Source organism: Phalaenopsis equestris, unplaced genomic scaffold (assembly GCF_001263595.1).
Source record: "Phalaenopsis equestris unplaced genomic scaffold, ASM126359v1 Scaffold218760, whole genome shotgun sequence".
In the NCBI taxonomy this organism is placed as follows: domain Eukaryota; kingdom Viridiplantae; phylum Streptophyta; class Magnoliopsida; order Asparagales; family Orchidaceae; genus Phalaenopsis; species Phalaenopsis equestris.
Genome location: NW_018237177.1, coordinates 250,430 through 270,263, shown reverse-complemented (window position 1 = coordinate 270,263; position 19,834 = coordinate 250,430). Strand labels below are relative to the sequence as shown.

The window sequence follows — 19,834 nt, the reverse complement described above, 5'->3', positions numbered from 1 at the left end:
ACGACTTAAGCTTCTGCGGTTCGGACACCTGTGCCCTAGCGTTCCCTCCACGGCTTGTCGAGTTGACTCTTTGATTCACTCTGCTCGAAGATTCTTCTTCCTGTGTGTTCGAAGCTTTCATCCGCTTTGACCCACGCGACCGTATGTTGATTCACTTTGTAGCCTCCCTTTGTGGTATGTTGTCGGTTATCCGAACCTTCTGCGCTTGTTTCCTTTAATTAGCTAGGCTCTGCGATGCCCCGTCATCCATCAATGATACGACTACGCTCCCTCTTCCTCTCCCTTCGGGGTTTCTTCTTCTTCGGGTATAAAACCCCATGGGGGGAGGTCATGTAAGGGGTTACGAAAATTTTGAGCCGGGGGGGGAGATTCTGCTGAAATTTCTACTCGGTTAGGCTTGGAGCTGGTGGGCTTAGCGTTCTGTGGGAATTATGTGGCTTTCTTTTCTTTCTTTCAAAAACTCGAGCAAGGTATTGATGCTCCCCTCCTAACTGTTCGATGTTTTCTTTTTTTTACTGACTGTCGGATACCTTGCCTAGCTATCTCGATATACTTTCTTAAGTGTTCAACACTCTCGCTGGTTTGCCGATATATTGATCTTGATGATATGCCATTGAATGCAATATTTCGGAAAGGTTTGATGCACAAAATTTTGTCACTGTGGAATGTCAGAATTTGGTAGGTGGGACTAAAAGCATATTAAAGAAAGAAATGGGATAGGGAGTGCTGCCGGATATGAAAGCTTTATTGTAGCATGTTCTTGATGAGGGCTTTACAAGTTTTCTTCTTATCGCCATTTTCTTTCTCCCTTCTTTATTTCACTGTCTTGCTGAGCTATGCTGAAGTATACTTCAAAATTGGTTCGGTTTGGTTTGATGTAAATGCAAATCCTGGAATCAATTGCTTCTTTTATGAGCTGGTTTGGTTTGATTCTGTGGAGCCTTGTGGCCTTGGCTTTATGAGGTAATCGGTTCAGTTTTATCGAGTGTTGTGGCTTCGGTTCTATGGAGCTCGTTTGGTTTGGTTTTGTAGATTCCTTGACTTCAGTTTTGCGAAGAGGTTTGGCATTGTTTCTGAAATTGATTTCTTGTCAATTGTAGGGTGGTTTTGGTCGCCCATTTGGGAGGAGTGGGGGGGGGGGGGTTTGGAGCTTTGCTTTGTTTCTTCTATGTTGCCCTTTTATTCGAAAGATATGCATGTGGTTACTTGTTATTTTGGGGCTTAGTAGAGTAGGGCTAATGTTTGATCCCCTCGGTTGGTTTGGAGTTGTTATATTATTATTGACCCACTCAAGTTATATGTGTTTGGGCTCTTCTTGTGTTGTGTTGGGATTTGCCTCCCTGCTGCTCTTACCCGCAATATGCAGATTGAGCTCTTCTTATGCTGGTTTTGATTGTTCCCTTGTTGCCCCTACCTGAAATCTGCAGTTTCGGCTCTTCTTGTGTTGTTTTGGGAGTTGCCTCCCTACTGCCCTAACTCGAAAACATATTGTTGGGCTCTCCTGGTGTTAGTTTTGGTTGATTTCCCCTGCTGCCCTTACCTGAAACCTGCAGTTTGGGCATTCTTTGTGTCAATTTTGGTGGTACCCTTGCTGCCCCTACCTGAAATATGCAGTTTGGGCTTTCCTAGTGATTTGTTTTGGTTGTTTTCCCCTGCTACCCTAACCTGAAACCTGATGTTTGGACATTTTTTGTGTTGATTTTGGTAGTTCCCTTGTTGCCTTTACCTGAAACCCGAAGTTTGGGCATTCTTTGTGTTGGTTTGGTGGTTTCCCTGTTGCCCTTGCCCAAAACCTATTAGTTGGGCTCTCCAGGTGTTGGTTTTGGTTGTTTTCCCCTGCTGCCCTCACTTGTGACCTGCCGAATGGTGTTCTCTTGTGTTGTGCTGGGTTTGTTCTTCATGAGGGTTGCTATTGCTTCCTTTCGAGCATTTTGGGATTTATTCCCTGCAGCACCTATTCGGTGTACCTGCTGGTTTAAAGTGAGATAAATGTTTTAATCTCCATTGTTTTGAAGAATTTCAATGCCCTTGTCGAGATTAGTTTGCTTGATGTTTTGGGCTAACATTCGGAGCCTTTAAAAAGATACTTGTTGGGAGGGTCTAGTTGCAATTTGGGTTTGGAAGTGTGGCTTTTGGGCAGGTTTTGGACTAAATTGGGTGCAACTTGGAATCTTTTAAATTGTCTTTTAGAGATGTTTTGGGCTAGTAATTGGAACCTTTCGATACAATTTTTTTGGGTTGTTACATCGGCGGTTTGGAAAAGAGTTAGCTATTGATAAATGTGCTCATTTTGATATTTATTTGAGGTATTCTATTAGGTGAATATTTGAGGCTAGCTTTCCTGCCGTTTTGGCCTCTTCCTTATACTATTTTTGGATGTGGGTTAGCCTTGTTCTTTTTACCATTTATTTCTTTTTCAGTTCTCTTTCCTTGTTTCTTGGTTTGGTTTAGGTGTTTATGTCTGAAACATAAGCGCGCATATATAGCTATGGCTATATATGAACCATCAAGCAAGTTATTAAGTTGGACGGTCTTTTTTGGGGCTCCAAGCCCGTGATGACAAAGACATCCGATGGTAGAGCGGAATAATATCACATCCTACAACATCGGGACCCAACCCAGGGACCTGGTGAAAATGTAGGACGACAATATTATTCACCAACACTAGACTAGCGAGGACCCTTGCCTTCTTAGGCTGCTTAGCCCGACAGTGTAATCGATTTGTGGACAATTAAGTTTATAAAATACAACGATAAGAACATATACGTAATTTACAAAATATTTTGACTACTAAAATAGATATTAATTTTACTTATATGCATGAAGCCTATATGCGTGCGAAAATATAAATTTTAAGTAATATAATTCGATTGTCCACTTGTCAATTCCCTGCACTGGGCTAAGGATTGTTCTCCTAAAATTGTATTGTTGGAAATTTCTAGTTAAATGTCAGGCTATATATATACGAATGACCGATTATTGTCTTCGAAGTCACTCGAGAATAACTAAATCTGAGCCTACGACGACTTGCATGCTTATGATTTTCTTTCTTTCATCGGATTTTTCATATGTTTCCTATGGTTTTATTGGAGTTTTTGTAGATACTTGTGATTTTCTTCGGGTTATCCTCGTATTTTCAACGGTTTTCTTGGAGTTACCGTGGGTCATTTATAGCTTTCCTTGAGTTGTTCGGGTGATGCTTTGCTATTCACTTCTATTTATATAAATGCATGCTTACCCATTTGTTAATTTTTTTTCACTTTACTCATTTAGTTTTACCTGCGACACCAACCCTATTTACAGAAGCAGCAAATCCGCTAGGTACATAGGTTTATTTTATATTTACTGTATTTTATTGTTTGTACTGCACATTGTACTGCCTTTCTTTATTTGTCGTCTTCCTTTCCCACGCTTTACTGCATATACATATAGTTCATGCTTGCGATGTTGTTTTTTATTGTTTATTGCGCTTTGTAGCATGTTTTTCGTTTTATTATTCATGTTACTTCCACAGACTTGCGGGGGCCTTTAGGATAGAGAACAATAGGATACCCGGTTTAGGAGGCACCTTATGATGAGCCATCGACCTAACAACTGTATATATATACACACAAAAACCCTAAGCCTATGACCGATATGTTAAGGAGCTTGGAGTATCTTTTTCATGAAGCGGAACGAGGAAGCGAGCTGACGGAGGACGACGATCGAGACCACAACAACGAAGCAAAGACGATCTTCAGTTGAAATTTTCATAGAATAAACAACAAACCCATAGGACTTCGAGGTAGTCCGCTTAGTGCGACATAAATCCTAACTTCCGTTCTAGGACTTTGCACCACTCTATTGTGCATTATAAGTTGTAATTCTTTTTAGGATTCCGAGGTTGTCGTTCGATATGACGTAAATCCTCCTATCTTCATAGGCCATTTGCATAATCATGTATCGTGCGAGTGTAAGTCTTAAATAATAAAATTGACAGAATGAAACATCAAATATCATCTCTTCAAAATTAAAGCCTAATAGTAGGATAGTTGGGAAGTCGTCGGGGTTCCCCCTCGGATCTGTGACATCCTCTACTTTTCACTCCTTTGGCTCCTAAAAATAATTATTCCTATTATGAGCTCTTTCATTTTGATTTTCTTATATTCAACATTGGAAACTTAAACTTTGAAATCTTGAAGACAGAACTACTGATCTTAATCGAGATTCTTCTTAAGTGATTTTGGTAATTGAAGATGTAATTAACTATAGGGCATTACTCTATAGGGAACTTAAGAACCCAGCTTAATATAAATCCTATTTAATCTTCCGTATTAAATAAGAGAACTTGTCGATTTATAAAAAAAAAGTTTGACAGACCAAACATACGTGATAAATTCTTTAGTTTAGGTGGTTAAGTCTACCAACAAATGATATGTTTATCCTTCAGGATAGCACATTAAGTGTGGTATCATGCTCAACCATTTGGACCGTCGAATATGTGAGGTCCATTCAGTCTCACTTTTCTAAATTAAAATATTATTATTTTTTTCCAAAATTATAGTCATTTATAAATTAAATCGAAACATTATTTGCCGAAGTTAAAATATTATTTTCTAAAGTTATAATCATATATATATATTAAATTAAATTAAATCATAAATAAAGAATCCGCAACATTGTTGGCCGACAAGTAATTTTTTAACCGTTGCTACATAGTGCTGCAAAAAAAAAAAATTTAAATAGTGGTACATAAATTTTAATACAAAGTTATCATTTACACACATTAAAGCTACCAAATCGAATAATGTCACATATCCAAACTTAACATAAATCTAAATTTTTTCAAATGTCATTCTCAAAAGTGCTAAACTATAAAAATATTGCTAGCTTAAATCAAATCCAACCATTCATTTGGAGAAGGATTCAAACTCACTATATAGCTTGAATAACTATCCAATGCTTCCTTTACCATCATTGAGGTGATTCAATCATAAAGACTTTAATGGTTCTTCCTAAAAATCCGATCTTTAAATAAATAGCATTTCATAAGGTGAGTGTTAAAATATAACAATATAATTAACTTAGAAGGTTAAATCAATATGCATGAGAAATATATCTGAAGTCTTTGAATAATATGCATAATGTCATCAATAGAAAACACTTTAATTACAAGCATCTAATAATGATGTGACTCAATGACAAAAATGTATCCTAAGTGCAGTGTAAATATTTATCCATAATGATTAGGTGAATTTTGACAATGTTCTATTAGTGAAAAGAATATTTTATTAGTTATCTTTTATACATACATAAGATTAAATTCTTCTTAGAGACCCATGCTCATGAGTAAAATATAAGAATATCATGCTAGCTACACTCATATAGTCATGCAACTCTCACTCCCTCTATGCACTTTAAATATGATTTGAATCATATCACCAGGATGCCTTTTACAAATACTAAAAACTTGAATCCAAAAGTTTACAACATTCACAATGCTGTATACTCTATTTCATGGAAAGAGAAACAATATGAAAAATTTTATATGGATATAAAAATGAAACTGTCAACATGATATTTAGAATCAAATCTTGGTAAATAAGGATAATATTTCTTGAATTTGATATAGAAAACATGCAAAGAAACTGGCCCATATCATTAAATTTGAAAATATGCATATCAAATAGTTCAAGAGTTATTTTACCATTCAAACTCAACCTTAGCTCTTTTGCAATGGAAACCTTAAACTCTATAATTTAGGCCTACTATGACATTTATTATACGGTATGCAATAAATATCTTGAAAGCCATATTCGGTATAAGGATATTTATTGAACTTTCTTATTTTATTGGTGTTCTAATCATTTTCTTAACTCAAGAGTTCTCATTAACCCATTTCTAACACCCATGCCCATTATTTAATTTGATTTTATTGTCCACCATATAAGAACAATTCTTACTAGGTAAATTTAAAATTTTTTGTCTTACTTTTGCTCTAAGTATGAATCCATTCCTGATTAGGTTGTATTGCGTAGCAGCAAGAAATTTAGCCATCTAACGAGAACAAAAACATAACTAAATAATAATAACAACAATAAGCATGTCAATTACGCTAAGGTATCTTTGCAATTCTATGCACTTAACCAAATATGGGGCTTTAGTTTTAGGTGAGGTCAATTTAAGAAAAATATCCATTTACTATCATAACACAAATCCAATCCTTAACTATCCTCCTCCATATATTTTGAGTAATCCCTAAAGTATTTTTTTTGCATAACATTAATTGATCCTTGGATTATCTAACATAATGATTCTTAATAGTTATTTGTTTAAAGGTTTTAGGTGTACCATGGTTTCATGCACCAGAATGTGATGGAAAATCTAATTGAGACCTTTCTTTGATAGTGACCCGAAGTCTGACGTGTTCATTGCCCTCACTCTCTTTCTTGCTTATCTTTTATTGTCTCTTGGTCAAGAAGGATGGATAGAAAGCACATAAATATAGAGGGAAGGGGCAAACAAAGGAGGTAAGGAGATGGGGAACTCTCATCAGCTACCTTATATGGGTTTTAATGCACCACTCGCTGACCTTCGTGTTTTCAACTCTCTATATTTATCAGTTATCTTTGTCCCTTTCATTCTCTTTCTTATAGGCTCTAACTCTCACCCAGTCTTTCCCCTTTTCATTTCCTTTTTTTCTTTCTTCTTGCTCTCTCTCTCTCTCTCTCTCTCTCTCATTCACTTTCTCCCTCATTTGTACCCTAGTACTTTTTTTATCCCCACTCTGTTGACCATACCTAGGGTTTGATTTGAACTTCAAATAATATGGGGGGCATTTGCGATATGAGGCCATAAGTGCCACCTTGGATTAGATTTTTTTTTTTTAATTCAATTTAAAATTATATTTAACTCTAAATGAATTCAAGAAATTTTTTTTGAAATGCATCAAGATTTTTCATTTATATTCAGTGATCTAAGGCTTGACATATTTTGAATCTACCAACTTTCTAAATATCAGTTGCTTTAAATTTATGTTTTAATCATGGTTTAAAAAGAATCACAAAAAACTTGTATTTTGTCAATGATCTTAAACATGTAGTGGGTAATACTTCGATATTAGAAAGTTCTTATTTATTTTATAAACAAGGAGGCGAAGAGTGGAACGTAGATTTCATTTGGGTAAAGAGAGGTTTGCTATGAGAGTGAAAGGTGGATGGACGCCGAACCTAAGAAGGGAGGCAGGACTAATACTTGTGAGGGGAGTGTGATAGGAAATTACATTAGAAATACATTCATAATCAGTATCAACCAAGCACTATAACTTAAAAGATCCTTTATATAGGACAGTGCCATAATTGCAAGAATCAAAATGTTCCTGATAAACAAAAGAAAAACAAACGAAAAGCTTGGAAAAACTTGTGTCAGGGAAACATCAAATATTTAAGTTGAAGCAAATGATAAGCATAAAGTATAATATGCTAGAAAGAAAGATCTTAAATAAAAGTATATTAACATTTTGTTATTTCAATAAACAGTCGGCTTAGGAGTTCTTTGATATGCACCATCAATTGCCATGGTATGAATAACTCTCTCCTTTTGGAAGCGCTCTTTGTGTAGGTTGCGAGATGGGCATTGTAGCTCATCATAAGACACCCAAGGGGGTCTTATAGAGGATGATGACCTAAATAAACAAACTGACAAAGTAGTGTTGCTTGTCTGAACAGCCTATTTTGAAATCTTCAACAAGAATTTACTCGATATAATATGATGCAAGAGTTGGTGTTTGAAAAAGATTTTGGGTTGCTTGAGGCGATATAGAAACTGTATTTGAAGAAACAAGTGTAGGAAAAATTGGAGGTTCAGAAGTGCCTTTATGTGGAAATAACCTTAGAGTATGAGTAGTCTTCAATTAAGTCTCAGTGATCGACACAGAAAACAAATGAATAGAGGGAACTTTAAAACATAATTATTTTTTTTGCTCATAATGGATGTCATTCGTTTTATGTGCCATGAAGCCAAAGATGCTCTGGGAGGATATGTACAACATCCACTGGAACAGAACTTGACATTATAACTTCCATTTGGATATGTGCAAAAAATGTTAATTTACAGGTACGGATGCATGTTTCATCTGTGCTATGTGGAAAAGAGAGGAGGTGTTTCGCTTTGAAATCAATTCTAAGAAAAAAGGCTTTCTTATAATATTCATAGAACTCACATCATCGATGTCTTATTTACGTCTTTTATCATTGGAAGTTGCACATTAGGAAGGTATTGATATATTTTCATTCAACAGAAGTGATTGGGGTGTGAATATGCATCTCACAACATGCAAGGAATGTTATCGAGAACTTAGGCTTCCTCATCATGTAATGGTTCATCATTTATCATGTCCCCATACTTCTATTCTTTTAGCTTATTACAATTAAAATTTTCTTGATCCATCAAATGATTAATCGAAGGGCATTGTTGGTATGCCCCTTATGTTGACACTTGAACCAGTTATCTTTGAAGTGTTAACTGGTTTACCTGGCACAATCTCTCACTGTTTTGCGCTTTTAGAGCTGGAAACAAAGCCTAGGCCATTCAATCATGTTGGAGTTGACCTAAGTTGAAATATGGTGTTTCTGACTTAGTGAAATCGGTTAACGATGTGCTATAACTATTCTGTGATGAAAAAGTGTATGATGGAAAACAAATGTTTTTCTTACTTAAAAAACTTGTAGTAAGCATTCTCAATATTATAGAGGTACTGCTAATCTTATGTTAGGATGAAGATCATTGGTAAATTTGATGGTCATTTGTTTGTCTTCCTAAAGTTTATCACATCTTGATAAAAGCTCTCCAAATTAATTAATGAACCAATAACTGATTGAGAACCTTTCTCTATAATTTAAAAGGAGCCTTAAATGATATCTTTTATTGTGGAGTGGAATATCTCAGGATTATGTTCATCTCCCAAGATTGAATTGTATTATAGAAATAATTGTATATTGTAAATATTAAGTGAAGTATTCAAGAATGTGACTTCGTCTTGATTCGTATATGTTCGGAATATTTCATGCAAACCAAATATAAGATATAAACTTTAATGATATTTTTTTTTATTTAGGAATCTCGGAACCTCAAGAATTGTTTGATGATTCTTCTCTATTAATTTTGCAATTTCTTCCATATATCTCATCATTCCAATTTCGCATGCCTACTTAAATGTTGAAGGTATCCCCTTTTTTTTTAAATATGAAGGTAGTTTTTTAGTTAGGTTGAAAGGCAAGCCTACCTTAAATGATACCAGGATGATTGAATTGCAAAAACTAGCTCTTCTTCAACTCTCAGATAACTACTTCAATCTTAGCTCTTTGGAGGAGAGTTTGTTGCTCCCAATGAAGTTAACGTAATATAGGCCGTTAACTAGGCTAAACTCGGTGATAATTGATAGTGAATTAAGCTTCTTTTCAAGCCTTTTTAGGCTCCATGTTTATTTATATCCAAAGTACATTTGGTTTCTTTCATTTGAATTATTTTATTAAGTTTTTTATTCTCTTGGACAAGAATATGTTTAATTTTTATGTATGTGAGGATTGGATAGGATTAGATTCGTTTTGTTTTTTGTCAAATGTTTAGGCATCCTTTCTATTCCATTGTATGGGAATCTTATTACTTGATGAATTGAATGAATGCAAATTGCTTGTGGCTAAATGAGTGCTCTTGAGATCCAAGTTCTGTACGAAAAGTTATTTCTCTTACCCCATTTAGTAAATTGATGCTGCCATCGTTGGCAGCCATTAGCAATTGAAGGTGATAATGTTGGTTGGTTTTTATAGACTTTAATTGTAAAAGTGTGTATGGGGTAGCCTTAAGCCTATTCAGGTGCCTTTTTAAATCTCATACGCATAGGAGGGCCGGCCAATGAGGCTTTTACAAGGCCAAGCTAACTGTTAGCTCAACCTTTTTGATGTCCTTAGCTATAACTTTTGTTGTTGGCAATTATTTTTTTTATGCGCGTTTACTATGAAGGAGTATCTTTGATTGATTTATATCTTGGTACTGATGTTGGTGGTATGTATATCCTGGATCATTCCTCCAATGCATCTATATACATGTTTTGTGTGCAAGTAGCATTTTTTATGTCCATAGAGTCTTTCCATGGGTCATCCAAGGGGCCATTTTTTGTTAGGTGCTTGATTGGAAGTTTTCTAATTCTTGGTTCATATAAATCTCAGAAGGGTGTGAAAGAATAACCTTAGAGATGCCTACCTTAAAATTTTCTTGGTTCATATAAACCTCAGAAGGGTGAGGAAGAGTAAGCTTAGAGATGCCTACCTTAATGTTTGGATTTGTTTTATGCAGTTCATCAAATCTGGCTATAATCATGTTGAAATTATTTTCAAGGATCTCAGCTCTTGTTTTATTGGTAGTCATTTAATGTTGCAGATTATTTGCTCTTATGCTGATCTATAGTTTATTTTATGTTTTTTATTTTCCATGACGAATTATCAAATATCTCTCTTACTCGTGGCAAAATCAAATAATCTTATATTATTTCTAAATTAAAAAGACATACAGTGATATTTGAATGGTTTTCAGTGACGACAAGCTTTCTCAACATTAGATAAGCAAGAGCAGTATGCAATAAATGCTCAAACTTGATATGGTGCTTTGACATGCTAATGTGCTTGCTAGATGATATGTCATGAATTATAAACTATCAAGTCAAGGATGCGTTCTCGTTAGTCCACAATGGATCCTTGGCATTATGAAATTGTTTAGGGAGAGGATATATCTTAAATTAGAAGCATCCTTCTTTGCAAGAAATTCCAAAGAAGAAAATAGGTGGTACATGGGTATGTTCTGATCAACCATCATGATTTGTGCTGGTTCTGGTTAGATTAACATCTGGTTTCTTTCTGGGGCCACTTTTTTAAGCTATATTTTTGGTTTAATCTGGTTAGGATTTTAAATCTTCGCTGCCATATTTGGGGCTGGCCTTAGGAATCTTCATGGCCATATGGTGGTGTTAAATCAATTTTGTCTTTTTTCTTTCATAACTCTTATTCATGCTACCTTGATGCTATGCCGGTACTCTCTCATTTAGTAATTAGGATTTAGATCTATGTTCGGGGTTGAGAATTAAGGCATCAATTGGGACTTTTTTTTTAATAAAAAGGACAGGATTGCAGTGGAACGATATGCAGAGAGGATACATGATTTAAGAGTGGATTGGGCTATCCTCTTCTGTTCGAGTTGGAGTTTTGGCTTCAATTTCTGTAGGAGAGCAGGAAAGGATTCATGATGCTTGTGGACTATTTTTTTTCTTTAGGAGGAGAAGAGTATAAAGGAGATTTAAAGAGGGGTAAGATAGGTGGGTCGAAGACAAATTATCTATTATATTAGAAAGATCTTTTGGTACAAGTTCTAAAAGTGTCCTTATAAACAAGAAATAAAGGTTGACAAATGAAGGAAATGCATAGCTCTAGATGCGCACATGTTAAAAATAAAGTAAATAAAGGGTTTAAGAAAGAATGATCATTTTGCTGAACACACCTAATTTCATATATTCCATTAATAGTAATGATTGATTTCCTTATATAGTGCATTGAACTCTTTATGGTTTTGTTTGATGGATTATTTTTTTTCAAATAAATGAAAAGAAACAGTTAGATGAGACTAAGGCATTGTTTAGTAATCATATGTTTTATTGTTCTATTTGAAATAGAATCAGCACTGCTCTCATCAAGAAGGATGAGGAGGAAAGCACGCCTTGTGTTACACTTACAACCACCTCTTCCTTTTTCTTTGTATTACCATTACAACCTCATTATGCTGGATTCAACCCAATTCTTCCTTGTAGTGCTTAAATGATCTGAGGTAATATTGTCTTTAAACAAAAGGGTTAAATTACAAAATAGTCCCCCAACTATTCGGATGTGGCCAAATCCAAAAGTTTGTAGTGCTACAATTTGGTGCCCCAACTTTTAAAAATTGATGCCATTTGATCATTTAGAGACTGAATCGACATCAATTTTGTATAGCTGATGAACGACATTGAGACATTTTTTACATCATAATTTCTAATGAGAGACTAAGTGAGATCAATTTTTAATACTCGGGGGACTAAATTGAAGCACCGCACAATTTTGGGACTAATTTTGTCACATACAAATAGTAGGACTATTTTGAAATTTATTCTTTAAATGAAATGACAAAGTAGACAAGTGGGGTTGCCTTGGTACGTATTGGTGGGCCACTATAGAAGAAGTTGAGGGAATATGTTTGCTACTTAAAACTGGTTTGTTAAGCAGGATCACTCAATCAAATCAGTTTATACTAGTTCGCTGTCTATGAGCATATTAACTTATTGTTTAACTCTCCTTGGTTCAAAATAATTTAAGGCTGGTTTTTCTCACTTCAGTTATTGATAAGTATTAGGATTTAAATGAAAAAAAAATTATGAAAATTTAAAGGACCTAAATGAGCTTTAGGCAGAGAAAAATGCAAAGGTGGTTTGAATTGAAATTTGAGTTGGAAGGCATCCAATGGTGACGACTGATAAGCTAGTTACAAAGAGGACAACAAAGATCGCACAGAAAACAACAACGGGTTTCTATTAAGGTCCATCTAAATTATAAAGTATTCCTCTATTTAAATTTACTGTTGAAACTGTCATTTTGTTTGTTGAAGTAAAATCAATCTCAACCTAGGATGCCAAAACCACAACAAAAATAATAATATTATTGTTGAATTTCAAAGATTATAGTAGGCCTCATTTAAACAGGAAGTAAATGACAAAAAAACAACAACACAAACATAAAGGCACAATACAAACTCCAAAAAGGGTTGTGGAATTATAAAATGTATCTTCGGGGTCGAGCTACAACCCGAGCACCACCCGAACTCTTGGATACGGTCACCACCTCAGACGAGTTACAACCGGAGCATCTTCTTGCAGTCGAATACAACCCCGTAGATGAAGAATGCCTCAAAAGCAACACTCGGAAATCTACAATTATACCCATCTCCTTTCATAAGCAAAAAAACATCCCCTATATATAAGAGAGATTGGGAATTATATTAGAAATACTTTCAATTAGGAAATATAATAAAAAGGAAGTAATATAATAGGTAAAGATTTATAATAGGGGATTTCATGAAAAGGGAATGAAATAGAAATGACAGTCATAAAATAGGCTGGAAATAAAACAATAGAATCATAGAAAATAAAAAGAAGAGAGAGAGAGAGAAGGAAAAAAAGAAGGGAGGAAATTTGGGCTGTGGCACTGTGTAGCAGGCCACATCACTGTAACTGCTACAGTGCCACGACCAGAAAAGGCTCCCACGTCACAAATTTTGATATATTTTATATATCATAATCAAAATATTAGGTGTTCTATCCCTAAGAGTTTTTTTTCTTCGTAATCTGCAAAATGCATTATGAAGATTTATTTTAGCAGCTTACTATAATCTAGTTATGATTGAGATCTAGCTGTTCTGTTAAATATTATTCTCATTCTTACATGCATAACAATTTATATTTCTTTCTGATCAGTAATCGTGTGAGATGGAACGAGGCAAACTTGCATGAGATTGAATCAAATAAACCTGTGAGGCAGAAAATCACTGAGCCCAAGACACCATACCACCCCATGATTGATGAAGATGGTATTCCTGCTTAATTTTTTCATTCTACTGTTCTTTAGTAACGAGTAAAGTGCCAAAATAGGCAACTGAATATATATGTGCTTAGAGTCTATAAAAGTGTTAAATTAGTCCTCGGACCTTTTTAATATGGGCTGAAATGATTCTCAAGGAGAACTATGCTAGTCCCCTTCAAAGGTATTTGGGGACTGAGACTTTATAGACTCTGGTATTAAAATGACTCCAGACAAAGAGTCAGGCGACCATTTTGACACTTTATTCTATTATGAATTCTCTATTTGAATAAATCAAAACTTTAGTAGAGTTTCTGTTGTTTATATAGGTTCTTCATCACCAAGATGTGCTTTTGATGATTGTATTGATGGTTCTGTTGATGCTGAGGATGTTGCAAATGCTTTGACTAATGTGGCTTCATCGAGTAATACAATTTCTAGGAATGAAGGCTGGACTTCATCAGAAGAAGAATGTGATGCCATGGAAGAAGATGAAGGTCATTATTCTTTTACTATTTTTGTCTTCATGGTTTGCTAAATTAGGCTGTTTGATTTTTTGAAAATTTATGTACATAACGCTCAATTCCTAAGTATTTACATATTTAACATCTAAACTTCAATTTTTACCTACATACCACTTTACCTATGCATGAAAAGGTGTATTTCACTTTTTAAAAGTTAAAATGGTGGAATTTTTTATGTGGGATGAAAGATCTAGGAGGTATAAATGTAAAAAAGAAAATTTTAGGTTAGATATGTAAATGCATAGGAATTTGGTGGTATGTATGTAAATTTCACTTGACTGCTGACTTCTTTTGCTTCCATAGCAACCCTATTATTTTTCTTTAGATCTTTTGTCTTGCTGAGGTCTCAAAATCTCTTCTGATAAGTTTATGAATGTCGACTTTTCTATTATTTTTGTTAAAATGCTAACAAAAATTTATTGTCATACATTGACAACTTCATTGATGGGATCAGTTCCCAAATGCATGTACTAATTTTTTAGTGAAATGCTAATTTCGAATTTTTGAGTGGTATGTAAATTGATTGGAATCCGAAGCTGATTGTTTTAAAACACTCGGGCTATTTTGGTTTACTGAAAAAGATGCAAGTGTTAAAAGAATGTATTGTATTTAAAATATTTTAGAATCATTTCGTTCAGTGTAAAATAAATACAAAACTTTGTATTTTCTTGTTTGGTTTAAAGAAAAATGAATTCAATGTAAAACAAATCCGTTAAGGTTGGCGGTGGCTGGTGGATATAGGGACCAGCGGTGGCGGCTGCGATGGGTGGCCGGTTGCTGCAGAGGCGGGTAGCTATGTCATTTTACACAAAACAATGAATCTTATGATTTACGAATACATTGAAAATAAGCTAGCGATTGAATTTCAAATACTTTGGAATTTTATATTGTATTTGTTTCTCTTCCTACCAAATGCTCAAATTTTTAAAATCTCTGCAAAAATAATGCAATGCACTTCTTTTGATGCCGACCGAAAGCCCCTATTCTATTCTGATAATCTCTAGCGTATTTTATTTTTGTCAGATCCTGAAGCTCAAAGAGGAAACTTAAGCTTCAAGGAGCACCGCCGTGTTCACTACGACGAGTTCCGGAAAGTCAAGGAGCTTCTGAGATCAGGCTCTCTTCTTATCGAAGACGAAGAAGAAGGTGGAGGAAAGCAGTGTCAAGAAAAAACTTCCCCAGAGCCTGGGAAAGGAAGAGTTCTACCATGATTGATCTTGTGACAACTTAGCACCACCAAGTTTCAGCTCCTCATAACTCTCCTGTTTCTATTATTATGCCTTCTCACAAACAGCTACATGCGTGAGAAGCTTAACTGAGCTTCAATGAAGCTGTCTGTCTTCTTTTATTTCTCTTTCCATTTCAGACTTAGGTCGCATAATATTTCTCTCCTTTTGATGCTACTGCATCCAGGCTGTGTTCTAAGGGACCGTTTGGTTGTTTGAAATTAAAATATACAATAATTTGCAGAATAATGAATTTTTTGGGCTTGTATTTATTTTTATTTTATCCATATTTTTTGAATATTTTTAAATGTGAAGATTTTATTTATTTTTCATTTTTAGAAAATTAATTTTAATTTTTACATTCATTATTTTTCAAGTTATATTTATCTATTTGCTAGCTATTAAATGAGGCCCAAGACAATTTCTTTGGGAAGATAACAATTTTTTTGGATGATTTACTAGCATACCACTTAATTCTGATGTACATATACGCCTGACACTTAAATTTTTTATTGTATTTGTTGTGGTATATATGAAATATAATGATCGACGAAGCGAAAAAAATAGAATGAGGAAAATTCACACCAGAAAAGAACACACAGAGTTACGTGGTTCGGTAAAAATGCCTACGTTCTCATGAGCAGAGCGGCGAATTAACTATTTCAGAGTCCAGTACATACCCATAGTGTTACACATACATATATCTAACATATTTACATGGAAAGTTATATTTCATTTTTAAAAGTTATTAGTAGGGGTACTTTTGATGTGAAACTTTCCTAAATATCTAGGAATTGTGTGATATGTAAATAATGTTAGATGCTTAATATTTTATAAAAGGGTAAGCATTCTTCATATTTGTTAAATATTGGGAGAATTACTTCTTTAATTTTCTTATGAAAAATGGGGTCTTGTTATATTTATTTTCTATAATTGATCATTATTTCCTTGGTTGGGACAATAAAATTTGGTTCTACCAATTTGATCAAAATCTAAAAAATTATGATCCAAAAATCATTCTAATTATTTTTTTAATTATAAAATAAAACCAGAAAAGAACACACAGAGATATATATATTCCAAATGGAGTTGGGGGAATGTATGATCCGAGAAATTTTGAGAGCCAAATTTGCAATTTTATGTTTCTACCTAACCTAAGCTCAATCTTTTTTTTCGCAATATTGTAGAGCAAGTTGAAATCTCTTTTCTAAAGATTTACAAATATGGTGGCTAATAGTGAAATAAGATTATGTCTAAACCTAGAAAAAATATTACATCAGGACTCCTAACGCAGAGCTACGTTTAGAGTCCAATGAAATGACGCGACGTGGAGGTGACAGATAAATTAAAAAAATCATTTTAACGCAGGAGAATATTCCGTTAGTATTATTCTGCATTATTCAGGTGTTATTGTGGTGATATTCATGTGTTATTATGTTCTGGAAATATTACTGGTGTTATAATAACACAATAACACATCAATATCACCACAATAACATCTGAATAACGAATAATAACACAGGAGGAATATTCTTCTTAGTTATCGAGTCGGATCACAGGAAAGTGCGCACGTTTCCTTGAAGTCATGTGTCCGCATATCAGTGGACTCCAAACATAGTTCTACGTTAAGAGTCCTGATGTAATATTTTTCCCTAAACCTAGGTGGATAATTGACCCCTTTGGAATTTGTAATTTATCTAACTTTATCTAACTATATATATATATACATATAATAAAATTTAATATTTTTTTCTTGTGTAGCTTAGGCAATTAAATAATTTTATCATGCAATGCATTCTCAAATCATTGGAGCTCAAATAAAAAAATGACACATGGAAATGCGAAGCTGACGTGGAGGCTGACTCTACACATGGTTATAAGAAAATAAATTCTATTTATTAAATTAAGAAAATTTAAATAGAGATTTCAAAATTAAAGGAAAAAATAAAAATATAAAAGTAAAAAGAAAAATGCCTTAGAATTAGTAAAACGCGAGGAATAAAATAAAATAATAATAATAATAAAATTATCAATAATAATTTATTAATTAGAAAAACCATTAAATCATTAATAAGTCGTTAAAAACCCAAATTAAATTAAAATTAAATGAAATTCGACACACTTGTAGTCACTGACTATAGTGTGATCCCATAATTTTTCCAAGGTCACAAACTAACAAATTAATAAGAAATTGCAATTTCTTTTGAAATTTATAATTAAATTGAAAATTAAATAAAATAAAAAGATAAAATTCATAAAAATACAAAAAATCACTTTGAAATTAAAGAAAACAATAAAAACAACTAACCTCTACAATGAAATAGTGGTGGCATCTCCTAGAATTCAATAAACCATTTACTTCAAACTTTTTTATTTTCAAACCCTTATAAAACAGAGAATGACAATTTGAAATTTGGATGATATGATTTATGGAACATGTGAAATAAAATGTTGAAATAAATTTGAATTTGAACATCAAAATTGCATAGAAGGGTAAATTTGTAATTACTTAAAACATGAAAAGTTGCATTTTATTGAAGTCCCAAATTAATGCAAATCAAGGTGCAAACCATTAATCCACTATTTAAAACATTTCAGGAGAATTTCATAAAATCCACAAGCCAAATTAATTGACAAAAAAATTAATTGAAATTGAAGAAATTACAAATCTACCCTTGAAGTTAATTTAGATGTTTTAAAAACTTAAAAATTTTTAAATCTTATTAAAAACATTAATAAAATGACAAAAAAGGAATTGAAAAATAAAGTTCAAGTATTTAAAAATAAATTTTGGCATATTAGTGACAATTTTTAAATAAAATACAAATATTTGTTGTTTATTGTTTAGCTTAATAGATGGAATCATTAAAATTAGAAAATTCAAATCACTGATTCAAATAAGTTATTAATAGAGAATAAAATGTAATAATTTTTTTTTTTATTTCAAATGAAGTAGTCTAAGTCAAAAATAATAATTTTACAAATATACCCTTATTAACATAAATCCCCATAACTTTTAAAAAAAATCTAAATTGAATGATATCCTTACCAATAAATCAAGTAAACAGGAAGAAATCAAGATATTCAAAAATATTTTTCATTAAATATACTTTATTTTATTTTTCAAATAAATAACTCATTTAATAAAAAATATAATTCATAAAAGTTCCAAAAGAACATAAAATTACTTGAAAATTTTAGAGGTTGTCTAGAATATGATTCTAAGCATCTCTGTAAAATTTCAAGGGTTTTGGTGGTCATTTGGCTTTATTATGAATTATGAAATAAAAAACATCCTAGGAAATCAAATAGGTGTTATAAATCAATAAAAATTCAAAGCTTCATGAAATTTTAACAGAATACTTTTGAAATAGGTCTGCCTAAATTTCAGATAATTGTTTTGTGTTTTTTCCTAGATTTTTGTTAGGTTTATTAAGAATGAAATTTATTTATCCAAACTAAATAATTATAATATATTTTTTAAAAATTAATAAAATTTGTAAAGAAAACCAAAAATAAGGAAATCATTGCTTTCACATCTTATTAAATTGAGTAGAAACCTCTTTTCAATTCAGAAATAACCATGAAAAAATCATTTTAGGCATATGTAATCCATATAGCTTCTATTCCTTGTCTTCAGATTTTCGCTCATTGCACGGAAAGGATTTGTTCTTCTAGGGTCACCACCATATAGAGTGAGCCTGCATCTGCATATTAATTGGTCTTATGAACAAATTTTGTGAGCATTCATCATCAAAAACTTGAATACTTATACGCAGCTTGTGTGACTCACTCGTCACTAAGAATTAACAAAAAATAATAAGTACTTGAGTTTGGTGAGCTTTCAAATTTAAAATCTAAATTTGAAAAATTATATTCTTATTTGTTTTAGGACAATGCAAATATCATTCATACTTAGACATCTTGATTTTTATAATCAAGTTGCAAAACAGGTTTCTTCTAATAAAAAAAAAACCCATCTTATCTTAGATTCAATGAGAATGAACTTGCATGATTTTATTGTGATTAGGTGGTTTAGTTGGTTGCACTTTCCAGATAGGGTTGTAAGTCTATTCAATTTATTTTTTTGTTGTGGTTTCTCTTCCTCCAGACTAGGTTTATGAGGTTTTACTTCTTTCAAAAAACCTCACTTTAGTGTTAGGATTTTGAGGTTGTTTGTCAAGTTACGACATAAATCATCACTTCTTCCGATCATATTCTGTGTGATATAAGTCTTAAATTTCTAATAAAATGTCAAATGAAATACCAAATTAATCACATTTAAAATCACTAAAGCCAAACAATAGGATAGTTGAGATTTCACTGAATTTTTTTAAATATTTTTATGCCTCCTAATTTTTTTCTTTGGGGTTTTTAAATAAAAGTTCCACTTTTGAACTTTCCCATTTGATATTCCAACAATCAATCATGGAAACTAAAATTAGAAATTCTT

At 33.0% G+C, this 19,834-nt stretch overlaps 1 protein-coding gene across 1 annotated transcript in view; it reads left to right on the top strand.

The window, feature by feature from the left end:
- LOC110037328 (protein phosphatase inhibitor 2) overlaps positions 1 to 15,691 on the top strand; it is a 34,122-nt gene extending 18,431 nt beyond the window's left edge. The window contains exons 3-5 of the mRNA XM_020741951.1: positions 13,529 to 13,641; positions 13,961 to 14,128; positions 15,179 to 15,691. Coding sequence (XP_020597610.1) covers positions 13,529 to 13,641; positions 13,961 to 14,128; positions 15,179 to 15,366 — 469 coding nt within the window. The 3' untranslated portion in view covers positions 15,367 to 15,691. The remainder of the gene's footprint in view (positions 1 to 13,528; positions 13,642 to 13,960; positions 14,129 to 15,178) is intronic.
- The last annotated feature ends 4,143 nt before the right edge of the window (positions 15,692 to 19,834 follow it).